We start from the raw sequence: 23,506 nt of genomic DNA on the forward strand, positions 1-23,506 counted from the left end.
TTGAGAGTCCCTTGCACTGCAAGGAGATCCAACCAGTCCATCCTAAAGAAGATCAGTCCTGAATATTCATTGGAAGGACCAATGTTGAAGCTGGAACTCCAATACTTTGGCCACCTGATGTGAAGAACTGACTCATTTGAAAAGACCCTGATGCTGGTATAGATTGAGGACAGGAGCAGAAGGGGACAACAGAGGATGAGATGGTTGGATGGCATCACCGACTCAATGGACATGGGTTTGAGTGGACTCCGGGAGTTGGTGATAGACAGGGAGGCCTGGAGTGCTGTGGTTCATGGGGTTGCAAAGAGTCGGACACGACTGAGCGACTGAACTGAACTGAAAGGAGAGCTAGAACTATCATCCTTTCCAAGTGCTGCTTGAAATCTTGTTAACGTGGGCCATGTGGAAAACTCCTACTCACCCTTCAATGGCCAGTTCAACTCTCAACTCCTCTTTGAAAAGGTCCCCTTCCCTTCCAGGGTGCTTACAGAGCACTGATATATTAAAATACTTATTTCATTTCACACCTGTTTTCAAACCTGATATACCAACCAGGATGTGAGCAGTTCCAGGGTGGGGTCACCTCTTATCTTTTTAAATCCTTATTGACATAAACCCAAGCATACAGTAAGCACTCAGTCAATTTCTGCTGAATGGAAGAACGTATGTCAGTAACTCCTTTTAAACTCTCACCTCTTTAAGTTATTCTTGACAACTACCTTTGTACCTTCATAACAAAACATGAAGTTAACACCCAGGGAATCAAGACTTGTCCCTGGTGACTCAAGTCAAAAATGTTAGGATTGCAATACATAAGCAGAGACATGGAGGCAAGGACAGCCCGTTAAAAGAATAATAGCATCAACTAAATACCTAAAAGTGACATGTGGAATCTTAAAAACTTTCCAGATGTTAAGGAAATTCATTTGAGGGGCTCCAGTAAAGGAGGCAGAGAAGGCAATGGCAACCTACTCCAGTACGCTTGCCTGGAAAATCCCATGGATGGAGGAGCCTGGTAGGCTGCAGTACACGGGGTCACGAAGAGTCAGACACGACTGAGCGACTTCACTTTCACTTTTCACTTTCATTCACTGGAGAAGAAAATGACAACCCACTCCAGTGCTCTTGCCTGGAGAATCCCAGGGACGGGGGAGCCTGGTGGGCTGCCGTCTATGGGGTCACACAGAGTCGGACATGACTGAAGCGACTTAGCAGCAGCAGTAAAGGAGGATATTGTCTTACACACCATAGGAATCTACAATCACAACCTGGGTCAGAAGCTCAATTAACTGTTCTATAAAAGGCGGGGGAGTGGGGGAGAAACCCTAGAAATGCCAAAACATTTCCAGAATACATAGGCCAGAACTATACCATAAACTTAAGGATGTTTAAAACCTCTTACTTGCTTTTTCCTTTTTGGCCAATGCCTATCTAGCACAGTGCCTGTTGAATTTAAAAATAACACAGTGAGTGGATGTAATTGTTAGATACCTAAAATGTATGGATTAAAGCAGAGATACCTAAAAAAGCCCTCGTTGACCATGAAACATTTTTGCACTAAAAATTATATAAGAACAATAGTCTAGCCAATTTGGTAGTTTTAATCTCTTCCAAAAATAAAAGGGAAAATTGCACATACTTCCCTGTGTTAACATTTCTGGGAGTTTTCAAATTTCACTGGAGTCATCTTAGAAATGCTATATGGTGTTATGGGAATAGAACTGAGTCCAAAATGATCGGAATTTTAGCTCCTCCTCAAACACTGATGGTCTGTGTGGCCCTGAGTCAAATGTCTACTTTTCTTCTACCAAACTCTACTATTTTTTAAAATGGAATATTCATTCTTCAACTCCAATTATTTTACAACAGTAAAACTGGTAACTGGAGAGTGCTTTAAACATTAAGCAGTTATAAAAGTGATACAATACTAATATTTCAGAATTTTAAAAATAAGCAAATTAATATCCCCCATAAAACATTAAAAAGAAAAAACTATTAAGAATCAGAATAGTTACTAGGTATGTATGCTTTTAGGACCAAAAGAGATACACAAAATGACTAATGTACAAGATATCCATGGAGACAAGGAACAAGAGGGCAATGCACTAGATAAATTCCAACGTTTATAATTCTCAGTCATATATTTATCTACCTACTACATCACTCACAAGGGAAAACATAGGCAAACACTAGTTTCTTCTTCATAATGCTTCCCCTACTCAATCATTAATAGCTATTCCTAGTTGTAACTCCTGTGAAATTAAAAACTAAAAACTTTTAAAAATCTCAAAGACATACAGAAACATGGATCTTTAAGGTTTGTGCCTTTATAAAGAAACCAGTTCAATTTCCTAAAATTAGCAGTCAAGCAGTATGTAAAGCTGAACTCAGGAGGGCCTGGGCTTTAGCTCCAGGTTTCACAGAAACTAGCTCAGGCATCTCGACCAAACCAGTTAACTTGTCTGCTCTCCTCATCCAAAAAATGAAGGAGCAGAACCAAATAAAACCCCGTGGTCCTTTTACTCACCCATTTGAGGAAGTCTGCGATATTCTGTAAATATTTAAAACCAAAACTAAACAACAACCAGAACCAAAATTCATACTTTCAAAACCAAGCTTCTAATCAATGGCACACTGAAGTTTTAGGTGAATCAAATAGACACCACAGTAAAATACAAGCACTATCATTAGGAGAGCTGAGAAGCACCCACATATCTTTTCATTTCTGGTCTCCCACAGACTACTCCTCTAGTAGTCACCTTTCATTTTCCATCATCTTATACACATTTCATTTGCAAAGAGGTTCTGATCAAGCAAAGCCCACTCTTAGAAAACCAGAATCCAGATGCAAACCCAGTAGTATTTCATTTCCAGGTCACACCAAGTCATGTGATCACATTCAGACATGGAAAAAAACTGGATGTTATACTTTCCAAGTTGTCAGATGATTCCAAACCAAACAAACAAACTGAAACACCTAAAACCCAATGGCAATTTCTCAACTAAAACATCACCGTGACAAGAACACGCAGAATCAGCAGTCTACTGATTCGCTTCCATCAACCACAGCCCCAACAGATTGGTTAACTTCTGTGCAGTGAATTCTTAGCCCCTGGGTCTAGATGTGTCATGAGAGACAGAAAGAGGAGGAGAGAGAGAAGATTTAACAAGAAAACATTTTCCTGTGGAACTGTACACAGATGTTCAGGTCTAACAGAAAACATTCCACTTTGGCCATTCCCTCACAAATTCTCCCCTGATAAACAAGTTTCCGCATAGCACATGACCTTCAGAGCTACCCCTCTGTAGGCTAGAAATGGCCTATTCTACAAGAACTTAACTTTCACTTGGCAAACAAAGCCATATCCCTAGCAAGCGCCCCTCATTTAGAACCATCTTAGGCGTTTCCTCTGAAAGATCCAGAGGAATATGTAAACAAGTCCCTGGAAACCATCACCTCCTCCGGTGCACAGCTCTGCTAGGCTGTCAGCCACCATCCAAGGGCTCTCTCTGGGACTGAGAAAAGAGGTACACGCTGAAGTCAAGTCCAGCTTGCTGATCTCTGCAGCCACCGGTCTGGTGCTGGGCTCTCACCTCCCTCTTGGCCCTGTCAAGTGCCCTGCCCTTCCCACCTCCCTGGGAAGCAAAGCTGGCCCTTTCCTTCTGAATAATACCCAACTGCAGAAACCTACAGGGGTGGCTTGTTTTGACTGCTGCTGCGGCTCTTATTTTTGTTAATGTTAATTACAATTTCTGCTATGTTCAAACCTGTAGCACTCATAAAACATGCTTCCACACGCGGGGGACAATTGGCGGTGCTCCCTGCTGGCTGAGGCCAGGCCTGCGAGGCTCTTTGGGGGATCTATTTTCCGGGCAGGACAGCCGGGCTGACCCTAACACAGATCTATTTCTATAAATATCCACTACCCAACGTGGTGGCGGAGGGGGAGGGATGTTTATCCGGTCGGGGAAAGGAGCTCGAGGAAGCAAAGACGGGGGAAAAAAAAAGAGGGGAAAAGAGCCGGAGGAAGTTCGAAGGAAGGGGAGCGCAGGGGTGGGCGGGCTCCAGAAGGGAAGTGAGGGGCCCGTGCCACGAATCCTCCTTTGTGGCTGCAGCTTTGGGCTCGCCCAAGTTCCAGAGGGCGGCGTCCCGGAGAGGCCACTGGCCAGGGGCGTGGAGACACTCGCACTTCGACCTCTCTCCCCTCTCCCGGCTGCAGACGCCCCCAAGTACGGGTGCTGGTGCCCCGGGCCCCTCTCCCGCCCCTCGTCCCCCTCCCAGCCGCCCACGGGCTGGGTCTCACCGTGTGGGCTGCGGTGGCAGCGTTGCTGGCTCGGAGAGGCGGCAGGGCGATGGGGGAGGGCGGGCCGGTCCCCACTCCGCTCCGGGGAGCCCCCGCACCAAGCCCCGGGGAAGCCTGAAGCTGGCGAACGGCGCTGTCCCCTCCTCGGCCTGGCAGCCACGCGCGGGAGGAGACAAAAGAGGGTCAAGGGGGAGAAAGTCACTGGGACCCCGTGGCCCCGCCCCACCCCACCCCTCCAGGCTGCGGAGCCCGCTCTGCCCCGGGCCGAGCCAGGGACCTTGAGTGCGAGCGCCCGGGGAGCGGCGGGAGGCCTGGGACGCAGAAACCCGGCGCGCCCGCGGGCGGGGCTTCGGCGGCTGCAAAGTTAGGTAGGGTTCCCCCGCTCGAACGAGTTCGCGACCCCGCCAGGGAGCCGGGCTGGGCCGGGCCGGCGGTCCACTCTGCGGGCGTCCGTAGGCCCGGAGCAGAACTGGACTGCCGACCCGGGCGCCGCCGCATCACCGAGCCCCAGACTGGGAGGTCAGGAACGGGTCCTGTCCGGCCGGAGGGCTCCGCTCCGAGGAGCCTCGGGGCCCGCGTGTTAACAATGAGCCGAGGCGAGGGCGCGCCGTCCACCCGGGGAATCCCGCGCCGCCCAGCCGCGGCGCAGACTTTGTTCGAGGTCCTGCTGGCAGCGGGCGCCGGCGCCACGAGGGCTGGCCCGGTGGCCGGCGCGGGCAGCGGGGCCACGAGGGCTGGCCCGGTGGCCGGCGCGGGCAGCGGGGCCCCGGCCTCCTTACCGGTCGGGTAGGCGGCGGGAGCGGCGGCCGAAGGTTTCCTGGTTAACATGGCCGCTGGAGAAGAAAATGCATCTCAAGGCTGCCGTCTCCGCCGCCGCCGCCGCCCGTCCTGCTGCTACTTCTCGCGGCCGCCACCGCGGCCGGCCCCTGGTTGCCCCTTTGGCGGATCTCCGGCGCCTCCTCGCCGCCTCGCGTCAGCTACAGCCAGACACACACAGTCCGCTGCATCCCCTCGGCCCGGGCCCGCCGCCGCGAGCCCCCCGCTCTCCTCGCCGCCGCCGCCGTCCTCCTCTTCCTCGGGCGGCCTCAGCTCCCTCCGGCCCGTGCACATGCCTCGCCCTCCCCGGTGCGCCGCGGGCCTCCCCGATTCCCTCACATAGGGCGCGGGGGAGCGGCGGGCTGCGCCGCCTGGGCCGACTAGCTTGGGAGCCTCCTCCCGGGCCCGCGCAGGCGCGCCCCCGCGCACACTCGCCGGGAGCCCGCGCGCCGCTCGGCCCAGGAGGGCAGCCCCGCCCCCGCTCCCTCCGCCGCCGGGCAGGCCCCACCCCCGGGCTCCCCCACCGCCGCCGCGCCACTCACTCCCGCGCCCACCCCTCCCCCACCTAGCCGCCCACCGAAGTCCCTCCCTGCTCGCCCCCGCCTCCAGTCGTCGGCGTAGACACCCCTCCACTCCCCGGAAAACTCTGCAACCTCCTCTCGCCCTTCGCCTCCCCCTCCGGCCATCTGCACTGCTCCCCTCGGCGCCTCAGCTAACGACCTTCTGCCCTCCCGGGCCTCGTCCTCTCCCCGCCCAGCGCAACCCACCACCGCTTCCCTCCCACCGAAATCGCTGCAGAAAACCCCCCTCCTCTTCCGAGCGCTTTCCCCAAACACGTATGCATTTTCAGCTTTCCGAACCTAATGGCTGCTCACAGACAATACTGCCCGCCCCCCTCCCCGCCTTCCGGGTCCCAGTGGCTTAACCACCCCATCGCCCCATCTGATCATGGAAATAACTTAGTTGTGCAAGGGTCACCTGGCTAAGGTAAGTCTAGCCCCGTTGGAGGACCGAGCCTTAGCCTGGTGACCCAGAACGTGGGCCAAGGAGGGGGCTCCCCTCCCGCTTCCACTTCCACCTCCACCACACATACTCCCTCCCCGGTTTACTGACACCAAATGACCGCTCTCCAGTCGCTAGGACGAGGGGAGGCAGCGAGGCGCGTGTGGACGGCTGCCGGGGAAGCAGCTGGCTGTGGGTTGCTAGGCAAAAATAAACATCAAAGACACCTCCCATTTCCTTAACAACTCCGAGCCTTTCCCTGCGCGGCCACTGGGAGAGACACACCTTCCTAAGCGATACCTTCAATTCCTCTCCTCCAGAGACACAAAGTCTCTTTCCCTTTCCCATCCAAGACACGTGGAGAATTTCCCTTTTTATTTTGCTATATACAGCCTCTCTTTCCCTTGCAGACGGAAAAACTGCTTGCCCTTCTCACACCCGCCTCGTGTCGTCTGTGGCACAGGCCTTTGTGCAAAGGTCACAGGTTTTGTTACTTCAGCGGGAGGGGAGATGGGAAGCGGGAAGCTTGCCTTGCGCTTTCTTCCTAAGATTTGCCTGGTTTCTGAACTTCTCCTGGCGGCCTGGGTCCGTTAAGTCTGTCCTGGGACTCTGCGGCCGCTGGCCAGATCAAGTGTGCAGGCCTGAGCTAGTGCAGACTCAAATCAGAATGGGGACCCATCCCCTCTACTGTTTGCAAATTGTCATAGCAACCTGCCAGCAACATCACTCTCAGCTTTGTACAAATGCCCCCAAATGGGTGTTTCAGAGTTACAGTGTGACCCTCTCAGAGTCTCCAGGGATCCCATACGGGACAGCAAGGATTGAGGGCACTGGCAGAGAGAACAGGTGGCAAAGCATAAAATTGTGACTGGTAACATGTACCTCAAACGGGTCCTGTCTGTGCCTTCTCTTAATAAAGTAGAACCACAGTGAAACAGTCAATCCAGTAATAAGCCTTTACAAAAGAATCTGGTCCTGATCTGGTCCCAGAAGAGGATAGTCCCCTTTGCTTGTCATCACAGGCTATCACATTCAGATTCACCTGGGGAAACATATTCAGTATTCTCAATGAAAAGAGATTCCTTAGTAGCAGAGTTGAAGCTAGAACTCATTTTCTGAGTCCCTCTAATCTAACTCTGCTCTCTGTTACACTACCTTGGCTTTTTAACAAACCTCACACCTCTTTTCCTTCCTTCCCTTTCAAAACAATTGTTTTCATACTGTTTTCCTTTTCTTAATGAGCCTTCCATACAACTGATGTTCAAATGAAAAATGTGAAGCCAAAAATTCAATTTTGATATAATGTGACAGTTATTTTACTCAAATAATTATTATATTACTTCAACAGAAGCTAAATATTCTCCTGCTTTTTCATGAATGAGAAAAACAATAACTGCTAGATGTCATAGTTTGTGAAATCCATATTAATAATATTAATTTCCACATTAAACATGAGGAAAAGGAACACTGACTTTTTTTCCAGGGAAGGGACACAATGAATCATTAACTTTGATCAAAGAAAAACTGTATGTTTAGAGAACTTTTCCTAGTATATTGCTTTATGACACGACAAGTGCAATTTCCATTTTTTAATTTTTTGCTTTCTTAAGGAAAATTTGCAATTAGTCTAATATCTTTCACTATTTTAATTATAAATGCTATACCTTTCAAATCAAAGACTTAAAAATCTTATTCTTACTGACCTCTGAATTAGTATTTACAATTGCTTGGACTTCTCTCATTCTATTTTTTATTGATGGCTCCAACCTGTGTTAATGGCAAATATAGAAAGATGAACAAAAGCACTATCCGAGCTTTCAAGGAGAATGAACTAGGTGAATTCTAGGAGTTACCCTCAAACCTTATTATTCTAATGCATCATTACAAAATTACATTGCAAAATTACACTGCATTAATCTCTGTATAGAACCCTTTCACAAATACTATCGTATTTAATCGTCACAACTCATAGCCAGACCAGAGCTGTATTGATGTTAATAGTAACCACATCAGGGGCTCCACTCAGTAAGACTCTGCTCTTTGGTTCTTGCCCATTGTAAAAATGTCTACTGCTCTGAATGTTTACAAAATCCAGATTGAAATAACAGGTAGGCAGGGTGAGCGAGAAAGAAACTTTGGGGAATTCAGCCTGGTGTCTTGTAGAAGGGAGTTGATTCTTCACTAGGAAAAGTGCTGATCATAGAGAAAATTGGAAATGTACAAGAACATTGCTGGTTTCAAAACTTATTCACTCACTTAATATCTTTATCCCAGAAACATTTACAAAGAATTTAGTATGTGCTGGGCCTAGAGGACAGGATGAATCATCAGATGCAGTGGGAAAGGCTTCAGTCAGGCAGTCTGTTAGGACCTCATTCTGTTATTCAATGAAGCAATAAGCAGTAAGCACCTAACATATTTTTGACACTATTGATACTGGAGCTGTACATTTAAATAAAGAATCTTTGGCTCTGGCCATGGATATTAATAATCACAATCCAGTAGGGGAGATGAGATACTTAATGATGTGATGGGACAGAAATCAAGGCAGGCAGGAGGCACAGTGGTGGTCCATGGGAAGGAATCATGACTTCAGCTTAAGTGGTGACTGGCCTCAAAAGTGCTGTGATGTTAAAGATATGTGGGAGGTTGGCACTCAGACAAGCCAGGCTAGGACATTCTAGGCAGAAGAATAGGATGTGCAGTGGCACCAAATAGAAGAAAACATAGTGTCCTTTGGGAGAAGCATAAGCAATTCAGAACAGAGGAAGCTGGAAGTGGCAGGGAGAGAGAGTACTGCTATGTTCATAAGGTTAGGGATACTGATGATACATTTGGGGTAAGAATGATCTGAAACTTTACTAGCTATGGAAATGTGAAAACAAAGTACAGTCTTTTAAAGCAACTAAGGTAATTCCTAAGAAACTGACTCATTTTGGATAATCTAGACCTGTCAGTTAGGCCTAACGCCCCTTAGAAGGGTAGCATTTACTGATGGTATCATCCCTGTGTCCATCACCAAGGTCCAGAACCATCTAGAGAAGAATATGAAGACCACATGGCCTGAAGTTCAGGTGTAGGGGGCATGGATGTCATAACCAAATGGCCACTGGTGTTTGCATTTGCCTCTGTGGCCACTGCTGGTATGGAAATCTGGAGGAAATGTCTGTACCACTAGAGAGCTGGTGATCTGAAGTGTCTAAGCAGGTTGGTGGTGTTCTGGTCAGGGTACTTACAGAGCCAGTTTCCTTAGTCCTGGGAAAGGGGGATGCATTTGTCCCCTAGGTGAACTAGGTGTCTGGAAAGGCTAGGCATATTGTCCAGCATTTCTTAGGGCTGGTTCATCTGCTTTTTTTCCAACTGCATCCTAAGGCCAGAGTTAATGTTAAAAAGAAGTAAGAAGAGAAAAGAGAAAGCTATATCCTGGATGTGGAGAGTGCTGTGTGGGGCCTCTACCTTTGATGCCACCAGGACAAGTGCCAGCAGAGTGGTGCCCAGTGTGTCCAGGAGCTTCAGAGGGATAGGAGGGCCATCACTAGGTAGGGCCCCCAGCAGCAGGCCCCCAGGCCAGGCATCCCCTGCCACTGGCTCAACTTACAGAGCACTCGCTAGTAGAGTCAGTCACCAGGAGACAGGATCACCAGGCCACACTGGGAGCTACCAGCCAGAAACAAGCTGATTCCAGGACGTCAGCAACCATGCAGGTCCTTGTACCTGGTAAGGAATGAGTAAATAAGAATAGTACAGCAACTCCAAGAGTGACTCTATCCTGGGAAGTCTGCTGTAAAAGAAACAGTGGTACAATTCTGCAAGCCAGAGAAGAGTAGGGGACAGGACCTGTAGTTCCAGCTCTTGGGATCTTTGGTGACACTCTAACCAAAAGTAATGCTATCTAGAAGCTGCTGCTGCTGCTGTCACTTCAGTCGTGTCCAACTCTGTGCGACCCCATAGACGGTAGTCCACCAGGCTCCTCTGTCCCTGGGATTCTCCAGGCAAGAATACTGGAGTGGGTTGCCATTTCCTTCTCCAGGAATCTGAAGCTAGGAAGGGGCTAGTGGGAAGGAGCGGGTGCCCAGGGCTGCAATGGGCACTGCTCCTGGCTTGCCTTAGCACAGACTCAATAAAAACATTTAAATGGTGCACAGTTTAGCTTAGCCTAGGATGGGCTAAGGGTGAGCATCCACATTCAAACTTATAAACAATGAAAAGGGATTCCACTCCACTTTACTTCTACAAAAGACCTATAAGAGTACCTGCTTTCCCTAACAGAAAGAAATCCAAACAGGATTTTCATTTTTACAACAACAAAAAGAAAGCAAAAACAACACCCTTCAACATTTGTTTTGCAATGAGTTTTTAAAGGCATCACACAGCTCAAGGAACCAGAGTGATGCCACAAAATTCCTTTCCCTGAAACTGCATCTCAGCCCAAAGCTGCCATCGCTTTGAACCTGTCTGCTTTATCTGGACTTATTCTGCTCCTTTGTTAGCAGGGTATGTCCTAAGGTCACTATTTCTCCACTTGATGCCATTTTGGCTTATGAAAGGTTTCAAAAGAATGCTGTACTTTGAATAGTGGGGGGGTGGGGAACTATATATGTATGTATATAATCAATTATCAGCTCCTACTACATGACAGGCATTGATCTTGGTATTTGGAACAAAGCAAAATAAGATCCTTGCTCCATAGGTCTTGTCTTCTGTTGCAAGGAGGATAACAAGTAATGGACAATACATATATCACATGTCAGAGAGTGGTAAATACTGTACAGAACATGATGTGAGGTAAGAGGGGACAGAGAAATGGGAGATGGTACTGTTTTACTGAGGATCATCAGTGAAGGCCTCTCTGATAAGACAACATTATAGCAGACTTGAAAGAAGTACAAAGCATGTGGAAATCTGCAGGCAAAGGGCCCAGCAGATGCACAGGCCCTGAAGTGGAAATATACTTGGGGCATAGCTAGAGGGCATATGGCTAGAGTAGTGGCAGGGGCAAGAGCTAGGAAGTCACAGGGTTGAGGTCAGAGGGACAGCTAAAGCCACATTAAGGAAACTGGATTTTACTTTGAGTTGGGAAAGTAAGGCTTAGATGCTTCAAAAGATAGCAAACCAAAAGTGGGAAATAGGGAGGAGGAGGTTCAAGAGAGAAGGGAGATTGCATATATATGTACGCATGTGTGCTAAGTCACTTAAGTTATGTCCGACTCCTTGCAACTCTATGGACTGTAACCCACAAAGCTCCTATATCCATGGGATTCTCCAGGCAAGAACACTGGAGTGGGTTGCCATGCCCTCCTCTAAGGGACTTTCCCAACCCAGAGATCAAACCTGAACTTCTTACGTCTCCTGCACTGGAAGGTGGCTTCTTTACTACTAGCACCACCTATAATTATGTTGTGTTGTTGTGTGGCAGATACCAACACAATATTGCAAAGCAATTATCCTCCAATTAAAAAAAAAAAAGGTGTGGGAGGTTAGAACCAGCCCTCTCCCCCTTTATTTTTCATACAATCTCAATGTATATGCATTTTGACACTTTTCCTATTTCACACTGAGCTAAGCACTGTGGAAGACAAAGATCAATCACAAGTCATGGTCTCTACCCTTTAAGTCTAGTTTGGGAGAAAACTTACACTCCAGGAAACTTTTCAACCCCACATAAAGACCACATGTTGCGTGTTTTCCTTTTGCCCCTCAGATCCACTCTTTGCACCCTACTCTGTGCCACGGGGGGCTTTACAGACAGCATCAATGGGCTCTCATATCCACTGGCTTCCAGCTGGATTTAGCTGATGGAAAGTTCTGGCAAGAGACCCAAGGCTCAGGACAATGAGGTCAAGCTCTTGATCTTCCTGTCTTCCTGCCATGACAGCTTGTCACAGACAGGCCAGGTTCCTTGGCCTCAGCTCTTGTCCGATAGCCCTTTCCTACAGCTACAGCTTGGAATTCTTTAAACCATTCAGTTCCCTTGCCCTTTCAAGCCTACAGATGGTTAAGAGTTTCCTGAAGTTGCTAGCTCCATGCTGCTTCATTTTCCTTTGCTTATTTCTCTTTACCCAACCCATACTTTTGCACATAGTCTTTTAGCTAAACTCTGTGTCATGTTTTTTTCCACTGGGTCCTAAGTGATAATCGAGCTTCCCCAGCAAGTAAAGAAGGTAAGCAACAGGCTCAGCAGGTAAAGAATCTGCCAACAAATCAAGAGACACAGGAGACGCGGATTTGATCCCTGGGTCAGAAGATCCCCTGGAGGAGGAAATGGCAAACCACTCCAGTATTCTGGAGAATTCCATGGACAGAAGAGCCTGCAGACTACCAGTCTAAAGGATCACAAAGAGTCAGACATGATGAAGCAACTAAGCACACTTAAGTGATACAGAGGATAACATATATATAAGTCCTATATAGTATAGGTTATGGGATCTAGATATCATAGAACCTGCAAGGGCCAGAAGGATCTGGGTTTGTTGGAAAAGTCAGTATAGGAATCTTGGAAAAGATAGAATTTGATCTTCGTATTCTAAATGGGCCTCATAAAATGGGCTGCTGCTGCTAAGTCACTTCAGTTGTGTCCGACTCTGTGCGACCCCATAGACGGCAGCCCACCAGGGTCCTCCGTCCCTGGGATTCTCCAGGCAAGAACACTGGAGTGGGTTGCCATTTCCTTCTCCAATGCAGGAAAGTGAAAAATGAAAGTGAAGTCGCTTAGTCGTGTCCGACTCTCAGCGACCCCACGGACTGCAGCCCACCAGGCTCCTCCATCCATGGGATTTTCCAGGCAAGAGTACTGGTGTGGGGTGCCATAATGGGCAGGCTTCTCTTAAGCAGAAGAAAAAGCACTCTGGGTCAGGGGAACAATGTTGGGGTAGGCAGAGAAGTGGGAATCAGCACTGGAGAAGCAAGAGCCCCTAGAGTAGAGAAGAGGACAGAAAATAAGATGGCGGACGGGAGAGTGTGTGTGCCCAGGTCCCAGACTACAGTGGAAGCTGGACGGGAGAGTTTCTACTCGGTGTAGATGGAAACATGGAGCCACTGGAGATTTCCATGTTAAGCAAGAAATGCAGATCAATTTGGCTGGAGGGGGCTTCCCTGGTGGCTCATAGGGTAAAGAATCTGCCTGCAATGCAGGAAACCCAGGTTTGATCCCTGGGTGGGGAAGATTCCCTGGAAAAGAGAATGGCAACCCACTCCAGTATTCTTGCCTGATGAATTTGATGGACAAGAGGAGTCTGGTGGGTTATGGGATGGCAAAGAGTCAGACACACCTGAGTGACTAATTCTTTTCACTTTCACTAGAGCTCAAGAGAGAGGTCTTTGAAATGGGGAGAGGCCAGAAGTAATGGAGGGGGCAGATGGTTTCCTTGCTATATCTGGGTTTCAGAAGCAGACACAATTCTTAAAACTACTTATCTATGAATTTTACAATAAAGCTCATTGAATGATCTGCTAAAAGTGAGACATAACTTAAAAAATGTTTGGACCCAAGAAGATTCTCCCATCATGCCGTTTCTCAGTTGTCTATAGAGAAGATTTACCAATCACTCAAGGAGAAAATAAGGTATTATAAATAAGAATAAATGGTGCTATCACTTCATGGCAAATAGATGGAGGAAAAGTGGAAACAGTGATAGATTTTATTTTGGGTGGGCTCCAAAATCACTGAGGATGGTGACTGCACTCATGAAATTAAAAGAAGCTTGCTCCTTGGAAGAAAAGCTATGACAAACCTAGAGAACGTATTAAAAAGCAGAGACGTCACTTTACCAGAAAAGATCTGTATAGTCGAAGCTATGGTCTTTCCAGTAGTCATATATGGATGTGGGAGTCAGACCATAAAAAAGGCTGAGCACCGAAAAATTGATGCTTTCGAACTTTGGTGCTAGGGAAGACTCTTGAGAGTCCCTTGGACTGTCAGGAGATCAAACCAGTCCATCCTAAAGTAAATCAACCATGAATACTCATTAGAAGGACTGATGCTAAAGCTGAAGCTCCAACACTTTGGCCACCTGATTGCGAATAGCCAACTCACTGGAAAAGACCCTAATGCTGTGAAAGATTGAAGACAGAAGGAGAAAAGGGTGACAGAGGATGAGATCATTGGATGGCATCACGAATCCAATGGACATGAACTTGGACAAACTCCTGGAGATGGTGAGGGACAGGGAGGCGTGGCATGCTGCAGTCCATGGAATTGCAAAGAGTTGGACACAACTTGACTGAACAACAACAACAAGAGATTTGACAAGATCACCACCATGATGACCTCAACCTCATTATTACCAACAATAGCATTTTAAGCACACAATGAACTTTTAGGAGAACCCTCTCATGTTTATGCGGTCATTCAGATCTCTGGTTATACTTGGTAACCAATAGCTCAAGGCAAGCATATGTAATAGATGAGTAGAGTGAGAATTCCTTGGACAGAGGATTCTGGCGGGCTGTGGACCATGGGGTTGCAAGGAACTGGACGTGACGGAGTGACTAACACTTTCACACTTTCACTTTCAGAGTGAGATGAAAACAGCAAAGTGACACACCATGCCCAGAACCACCAGTAGGAGTAGAGGAGTAGAGGAGGTCAGAATTCAGTTTGGCTGATTATAATACAGTTTTTTTCTCCCACACCAACTTATTATAAAATTTCCTCCATTTCAGAGATGAAGGGATATATACTCCTTAAAGGGATGTATGCATGCCACATAAAGGACAAGTCTTAAAACATTGGGACTCTGGGGACAAATTTTTTATTGTGGCTTCCCCCAAGAATGATTTCAGTCTGGCCTTAATTAAAAACCAAAATTAAAGACTTAACTTCACCAGAGTCACAAAGTGTCCAAAGACAAGTAACTCATTTCTTCTTTGTATTATTTGTAGCAAACCAGCCCTTTGCCTCAGGCAAATGGAAAAGCGGAGTCTATATTAGTTGAAGTCGGTCCTCTCAACCAACATGGCCTTCCCATGGTGGAATCTAGACCACGTAAAGTTCTTGGGGAATTTGCTCTTCATTTAATCACACATTTACATACATCTACACTTTTATTCAGGTTAAAGTCTGACTTAACAGTGCTCATGCTCATTAAGGTAGTATAAACAATCAGTGAATCAGCTAAGCCAGACCCACTTTCGTCTTCAATTACCTTGGCAAAAGCAAGACAAGTCATTTTTGGTGAGTAATTTGGGTAGTTGTTGTTAAATAGTCCTGGACAATTTTTTAACACTTTTATATTCCAAAATATCTTTGTTTGAAGAAAAGCCACTCTAAATATCATTATGGACAATTACACTGTGCTTGCTAGTTATCTCTAAGAACATGATAATGGACAAGGCCCTTTGTTCACATAGCAATGTTCTCTAACAAAGGTTTTGAAATACAGAAAATCTGAAGGCCAGTAAGCAAACACCTGCATTTAGCACATGTGCAGGTGAATGGGCCTTGATCATCTCCAGGTGGCATAAATAACAAAAATTAGCCAAGAGAAGATGAGCGACCAGTGGGCAGATAATAATGGATAAGAAGGAGAGAGGAGTTTGTGAAGTAAAAAGAGGATTGCTTTCGGAGAAAGAAAAAATAGTTTTCTCATGATCTGGAAGGAAGAAAAATGAAGGTAGCGGGTAGGGTAGAGGGAGTAATGCTTTACAAGAACAGCAAAAGAGAACTAAATCATAATGAAAGTACCAGTAAGAATTAAGAGGGAAAAAATGGGTGCGGGAAGAGAGCAAGAATGAGAGAGGAGAAGGGGGAGGAACCTTACAGAAAACTTTGTAAGGAAGAAGAGGGGCATGGTGAAACGTGTGAGGTGAGGCTGAACACAAGATAAAAGTGAGAAAACAAAACACAGGACTGCAGGAGAGCCAGAATGCTCAAATTGAATGATTTTCTAAAAATACGCACGGTTGTGCCTGTGGCTTACTTTACCTAAGGGTTCTTTCTGTTGCTTTGTCTGTCCCTTTCCATGTAGAGTTATCCGTGGTCCCCTCTCGCTGGAGTTTTTCCATTCCAGTGCTCTGATTTCCCTTCTTTCTCCTCTCCCACCAATGCTTTATCATCTTTCCTCTTTGCCTAATCCACAGCAAGTGAGGAACCTGCCAAATGTTTCATGTAATACATACACACTTATAGCAAAAAAAAAAAAAAATTCTCGATGGCTTTCTCCTGGAGCTTTGTGTCAAGTTCTGTGCGTGTGCACTGTTTTGTCTGAACCATCTCCTTCAATTATCCTACAATTCAATGGAGGAGGTCTAGTATTATCCTGATTTTAGAGATGAGACTTGGGTCTCAGTGAGTTGTTAGTAATGGGCAGTGAACAGATTAGGATTCAGGGAAATCCAGAGCTCACTCTTCTCCATCCAGAACCGATTAAGAGGGAGATGGCATATAGTTCTCAGACTGCATACTGCTTGGGGCACGAAGGATGCCCACGGAGCTCCATCTGACCTAACAGTGTCACCTTCACTTCCCCGCTGGTATTTCTGTACTTCCCCTCAATAGCCGAGTAGTGGAAAAACAGAGAATTCCCCTCCATAGACGTCCCGCCATTAGTGTGCTCAACCTAAGCAGAAGCCAGGGCCGCTTCCTCTTTTGCTGTAGGTCCGTTTCCATGGTGCTGTTTCCCAGCTTGGCCTGGATTTTGTCTTCCCTTCCCTCAGCTGAACAGAACTGCTTCCTCTAACTACTGAGCTCTTAAGGCAGCACGTGGGAAATGATGACGCAAGACCGAGGGGATTTAGGCAAAGAAATGAAGTATCAACTATAGGAACTAGTAGACAATTACCCATTTCTGATGTGATTCAGTCAAGTATCATGCTATTTGTAAATGAAAATGTTAAATAATAATCTCACTTAGTAGAGAAAGATTATCTAACACTAAGAACCTACTATCTTCTATTTCAGATCTTTGAAACAAGTGTTTACTAACATGGTATTTGGTGAGTTTTTCTTCATTGAGAAATAAAAAGTCAACATAATCTTTTACTGTAAGCACCCCTTTATCTAAAACTGTTGTGGACTGAGGACATAGATCTCATGAGATGACTAACATCCATAACCCAGGTATTTAATCAGAATAAAATAATATGCTGACCCTCTAAAAAGAAATAATACGCTCTAACCTGATAAGGCAAGGGAAAAGAGAAAAGACACCTCCCTTTCTTCCCTTTTTCGATAAAAGGAGTTTCGCATGAAGCTAACTGGTAGTAAAGGGTATCTAAAAGGTCCGTTTATGAAGAGTAAGTCAGGAGGAAGCACTAATATCCTGAAACCCTACAGGGTTTTACAAAGTGCCAAAGAAATCACTGAACAAACACATGGCTAGCAGGCATTTGCCCCAGAGCCTACAGCAGAGAACTTCCTTATTTGTGAGCAGGGTCTCATTTTCAACAGCAGCTTCTGACCTCAGGCTTACCCCTCCTTAGCCCTATGTCAGCAAATCTCTCCAAAGTTTGCCTAGGAAGACCTGCTCCATTTACAGGTAACTGACCAAGATAGATTTGTCAACTCGGAGCCAAGCTCTTCCACTTTGCTTTTTTTCTCCACAGTTTTCCATACATCTTTTCCATAGTCAGGAAAGTTTTTCTGAAGGCATCAGAGATTATACACAAAATTGGGGTTGGGTGAAATAAACTAAAATGATCCTTCCTCTCTCTAAATTCTAAGCTCTTTTCTATTTTCATCTGGAGCAACAGATACGTAAAAAAAAAAATCCCCCTAAAAACCCCAGAGCATTTTGATTTGTCACTGCATGGAGATTTGAAGTCTCTATCTGCACCCTCGCTCTCCTGGGAATTAGAGTTAGTGCTAGGCAGAATTAAGTGACACCTCACACCTCCAGTTCATATCCTTTCCAGACTTCTGGAGCCTCTGTCGTTTCTTCTTGCTCTTGCTGTCTCAGCTGCCTGCCCCTGTTGAGAACAGAAAAGAATGAAGTCATTCTCTCACATAACGTGTTAGCTAATAACTGTTTTAAGACATCACCCTGCTCTGGGGTATCTGCTTTCTCAATTATTTTAGTAAAAAGAATGAAGACTCCTGCCTGCCACCCCATCTATCTATATGAGTAGAAATGAAGCCACCATAGGGCAAGCGTCCCTAAAGAAAGTTTCCTGGAAGACAGAACTGTGCCCAGATCTTTTTCAAAGCACAGGGCCGGAATCCTGGTCTAGCTGTCTGCTTGGGTTAACCCAGCTTAGAGGACATCTGGATCCAAACCAAAGGAATTCAAGCATTCCTCTAAAGCTATTCACTCATCCAGTATGCTTGCTTTTTAATGGAAATTTCTATATTGAATGATGGAGAAAATGAGTTATAGGAAAGACTATGTAGACTGATCTTAATCATAATGAAAACTGCTCCCTCCACTTGTTCGTTCCAGTTAGAACCAGTCCTTTCCCACCAGCTATATAATTTCTGAAGCTGAGCATCCTCAAAAAATTATTTCACGAGAAGTTTGCAAAATGTCAACCTATTTTGGAAGCAGCAGGGCATGGCTGCCTCATTCTGCATTATACTTAATTTAATGTAGACTTTAATTTGAGGAGATTTATGCAAGAATAGTAACAAAAGTCAGTAACTTTTATTTTTAAAAACCCCCAAAAGGAATTATTTTTATTATATGATTACCTTATATTTATTCTTTATATTAGGACTTCATAGTGAAACAGAAACTCCAGGTCCTACACAAAAAAGAATGGGTTCTCCTGTGCAGGAGAAATGATTGTCATAACTATGTTGGAATTTAATGACTCAATTTAGTCAATAGTTAAAACTATTTGTATGTAAATAGCAGTGTTAGAAGTTGTGAGGTGGGGTCTAAAGACTGAAAGCAGCTTGCAGATACTGTTTTGTTTGGTTTGCATAGTGCCCTTTGGAAATGTGAACTAAAAGACAATATTTACAAATCAGGAGATTTCACATAAATATCTAGATGTCTGGCTTTTCTTAAAATCAGGTAAGATCTGACCGCTCTGTGCCCCCAGTCTTATATGACAACAAAGAGCCTTCCCCCCAACCCCCGCACCCCGGCAAGCTCCCTTTCGGAGGAAACCTGTGCCCAGCTGATGGATCACCTCAGTCCCCACCACTTCCTGTTATTGTGTATGTGTGCGCATGAGCGCAGGAGGCTGGCTTTACCCATTGACACTACCTGCCTTTCTCCAGAAGGCATTTGGTTTTCTAACCTCTACTTTAAGTTTTGTATTTCCTGAAATTTCCTCACTGCCGTTCCCTGTTGCTCCGAATTTCTCTCTTCTATTTCCATTTCTCACGCTCCATGTCTTGGTGCCATTGCCACCCCTGACAGAGGTCAGTCGCAATTGGAGTGTTCATGCTGAGAGCTTTCAAACTATTTTGTGCAAAAATACATATCTGGCACAGGAAACATTGTTTGCCCGTGTGCTTGAAAATCAAACCAATCTATACTTAGTACCAAAGAGCGTGGAAACACTTAAAACCACGGCCTATTTGAGATTGAACTGCAGTTAAACCTGCTCTCTTTTACCCTTTGGTGCCTGTTGCAGCTGCTGTTGGCAGAATTAGCTCTATCTGGGAGTCTTTCTTGGAGAAGGCAATGGCACCCCACTCCAGTACTCTTGCCTGAAGAATCCCATGGACAGAGGAGCCTGGAAGGCTGCAGTCCATGGGGTTACTGAGGGTCAGACACGAGTGAATGACTTCACTTTCACTTTTCACTTTCATGCATTGGAGAAGGAAATGGCAACCCACTCCAGTGTTCTTGCCTGGAGAATCCCAGGGACAGGGGAGCCTGGTGGGCTGCCGTCTATGGGGTCGCACAGAGTCGTACACGACTGAAGTGACTTAGCAGCAGGAACTCTTTCTACTCATAAACATACAAATTATATTCTTCCTGTTAGTATTTTGCTTTCTCTGAAAGCAGTGTTGAGGTTCCAAATTTCTTCTAGAAGTTCACAAACATGTTTTATATCAAGTGGCAATTCATGTATGTCTCAGTAGTATAGAAACACGTAGCTGGAAGGACTATATTCAGGACACAGAAAAATCAGAAAGCCAACTGCATATTCCACACTGCTGCTTAGATAGCTAATAAATAGACATTTCAAACTTATTGTGTCTAATAGCATATGTCTAATTTCATCTCTCCAAACCTGTTTATCCCAGTGGGATTCCTATTCAGCAAATGGCAACTCCAGCCTTTCAGTTGTTCAGGCTAAAAGCCTTGGAGTCATTCTTGATTTCTCTCTTGTTCTTATACCTCACATTTCATCCATTTGCAAATCCTGTTGGTTGCACATCCAAAAATGTCCAGAATCCATCCATTCCTCACTGCTGCCATTAATATCAGCATAACCAAAGGCACCATCTCTCACTTGCTTTACAGAAGCAGGCTGTTACCTGGTCTCTCTTGTCCCCTTTAGTTCATTCTCTAAACAATAGCCATACCATTCTTCTTAAACGTAAGATCGTGACACTCCTCATAACTCCCCAAATTTCCCATTTTCCAGACGAAAAGCCAAAATCCTTAGTGTAGTCCAGGTTACTATATGATTTACGCGCTGTCCCCTCATCCTTATGTCTCTAAACTTACATCCTGTTCTTATACCCGGCCTTGCTTAGTTTGCTCCAGTCAGACTGATCCTGTTCCCATTCCTCAAATATACATGCCCCACCTCAGAGCTTTAGCGTCTCTGGGTCCTTTGCCTAGAATATTCTTCCCTTAGAAAAACTCAACTCCTTGAGCTCAGTCATGTCTGACTCTCTGCGACCCCATGGACTGTAGCCCACAAGGCATCTCTGTCCATGGGATTCTCCAGGCAAAATACTGGAGTGGGTTGCCATTTCCTTTTCCAGGGGATCTTCCTGAACCACAGATTGAATTGTCTCCAACATTGCAGGGGAGATTCTTTACCATCTAAGCCACTAGGGAAGCCTCATCTCCTTGAGGTCGTTGCTAAACTTCCTCATGGTGAGGTCTTCCCTGACCACTCTATTTAATGAATTTTCTGTCACATAGCACATTGCCCTCACTTGTTTTTTCTTTGTCTGCCTCTGCAACATATACACTCCATTATGTGTACACTGTGCAGTGTATACACTCCACAATGAGTGCTTTATGAGGGCAAGGACTTTTCCATTGCTCTTTTCAGTATCCAGGACAGTGCCTGAGACATAATAGTTCTCAATAAATATTTAATGAATGGATTAGGTAGGAATGCCATCCACTTTGTAATTATTCTATTTTTATCACTGAAGTATACAAAGAGGAATGCATGCTTCCAATCATGAGCATATTTCTGTGATCTTTAAATGAATGGAAACCAAAATAAAAAAGTTTATTTCTTATATGTTCTAGATATGAGCAGCAATTCTTGATTTATCAAAGTTAATCCCTCCTGCTGAATTCTAAACATGTGGAAACTTAAATATCTGATGAAAGAAAAATTTGCCATTTCAAGTGAAGTCAAGCTAAGGGGTTAAGGATTCCGGTTTTGATATTATTTTTACTCTTGTCAACTGCACTGAGGATCCCAGTGCTTTTTAAGTAAGGCCCTTTGGGGATACATGCTTAGGCTATTATGTGAGGCATGGTTCTGGGTCTAAGGTCCACTCTGTTAATTCAGTGGCATCATTGATTGCTGTATTTGTTTTGCTCAATTAATTAAACAAGGAGACCATTATACCGAGTTTGTTCTAATGCCTCAGTAGCCCACATGCATAAAGAAACCAAAACCTTAGCCTGTCTATCCCTCAAGGTGAAGGTCTTGAAACCTGAGGACAACTCACACAAACAGGAAACTAGGCTTTCCCAAATAATGCAAATAGGTAAGCTACTGCCAATCAAATAAAGTACTTGCATACTTCCGCCTCAAAAAGCCTGTCCCCCCGCTCCTGTGGGCAGAGGGCTCCTAACAATTTTCAGTTGGGTACTGCTTGATTCAAATTGATTTTCACTCACATCAACTCTTAAAATTTTTCATAGGCTTCCATTTATCTTTTAACAGTTCTAACACCTTAATGTGTGTTAAGACCTTACAGCCATTGACAGTGAAAGTCGCTCAGTCGTGTCTGACTCTTTGCGATCCATGGACTATACAGTCCATGGAATTCTCCAGGCCAGAATACTGGAGTGGGTAGCCTTTCCCTTCTCCAGGGGATCGTCCCACCCCAGGATTGAAACCAGGTCTCCCGCACTGCAGGTGGATTCTTTACCAGCTGAGCCACAGTTCAGTTCAGTTCAGTCGCTCAGTCGTGTCTGAGTCTTTGCGACCCCATGAATCGCAGCACACCAGGCCTCCCTGTCCATCACCAACTCCCAGAGTTCACTCAAACTCACGTCCATTGAGTCGGTGATGCCATCCAGCCATCTCATCCTCTGTCATCCCCTTCTCCTCCTGCCCCCAATCCCTCCCAGCATCAGAGTCTTTTCCAATGAGTCAACTCTTTGCATGAGCTGAGCCACAAGGGAAGCCCAAATACTGGAGTGGGTAGCCTATCCCTTCTCCAGTGGATCTTCCCGACCCACGAATCGAACCAGGGTCTCCTGCATTGCAGGCAGATTCTTTATCAACTGAGCTATCAGGGAAGCCTGTTAGGCTATATTATTTAAAGGCATCATGCTTCCTCTGAACTTGAAAAAAATATAACTGCAGGAGAAAGACAAAAACAAAACACAACAGAGAAGCAGGAACAATTACAAAACAAAACAAAACAGACACAGATTGACCGTCTTAAAGTTTCTGACTTTTGTTTGTCAGGGTTAATTTTCCATGGCTGTGATCCTTGTTCATTGCATATGCCACTAAATAAGTTAAAACATGATGTGACCAACTATCCAATGCACCTATTAATTCTGGAATTGCCGTTCACCTATTTCAGGGGATTCTTTAATGCTGATTTTTATTCAAAGCACTGTGGGACAACCTAAGACTTGACAGATAATCATAGCTAATATTTACAAAACTCTCACCTTGTACGGGCACTGTTCCCTGGGCTTAAGCATATTCACTAATCGCAATGCTGTGAAGTAGAGACTGTCATACAAGAGGAAAAGGTTGTTCCCGACCTTCTTCTGGGTCAGAAAATTTAACTGACAAAGATTAATAGGTGAAAGGCATATTAAGTGTGACTGTATTTTTACATTATACATGGAAACTTTCATAAGATGTGAGGAAGTAATCAGAGCAGGAAGCTTTTATACATTTTAGACAAAGAAACAATAAATTTGTGAAGAACTAATAAGATAAAAGGCTTGGACTAGGGATAATAAGCAATGAAGAAGTAACTAGGAAGAATGAATCTAGTTTAACAAAGTTTGCTTGTACCTGTTTCTTAGCCCCCTATTCCCTATCTCTGGTAATAAGAATGTCTTCCTTCCTCTTGGTACATGGAGGACATCTCTCATGTGGGA

At 45.4% G+C, this 23,506-nt stretch overlaps 1 protein-coding gene across 5 annotated transcripts in view; it reads right to left on the reverse strand.

Moving 5' to 3' along the window:
* Positions 1-23,506, reverse strand: part of DYRK2 (dual specificity tyrosine phosphorylation regulated kinase 2) — a 39,585-nt gene that overhangs the window by 9,237 nt on the left and 6,842 nt on the right. The window contains exons 2-3 of one of the 5 annotated variants that reach the window (XM_059886940.1): positions 17,951-18,026; positions 9,721-9,836 (exon numbers count right to left, since the gene is read on the reverse strand). Coding sequence is in view for 1 of the 5 variants with exons in the window: in XM_024992482.2 (XP_024848250.1) it covers positions 4,305-4,453; positions 5,084-5,132 (198 nt within the window). In the remaining 4 variants the exon portion in view is untranslated. Of the gene's footprint in view, positions 1-4,304; positions 4,454-5,083; positions 5,554-7,004; positions 7,118-9,720; positions 9,837-17,950; positions 18,027-23,506 lie in introns of those variants that run through there. The other 4 variants (XM_024992482.2, XM_059886941.1, XM_059886939.1 and 1 more) reach the window with 4 other exon arrangements.

Source organism: Bos taurus, chromosome 5 (assembly GCF_002263795.3).
Source record: "Bos taurus isolate L1 Dominette 01449 registration number 42190680 breed Hereford chromosome 5, ARS-UCD2.0, whole genome shotgun sequence".
In the NCBI taxonomy this organism is placed as follows: domain Eukaryota; kingdom Metazoa; phylum Chordata; class Mammalia; order Artiodactyla; family Bovidae; genus Bos; species Bos taurus.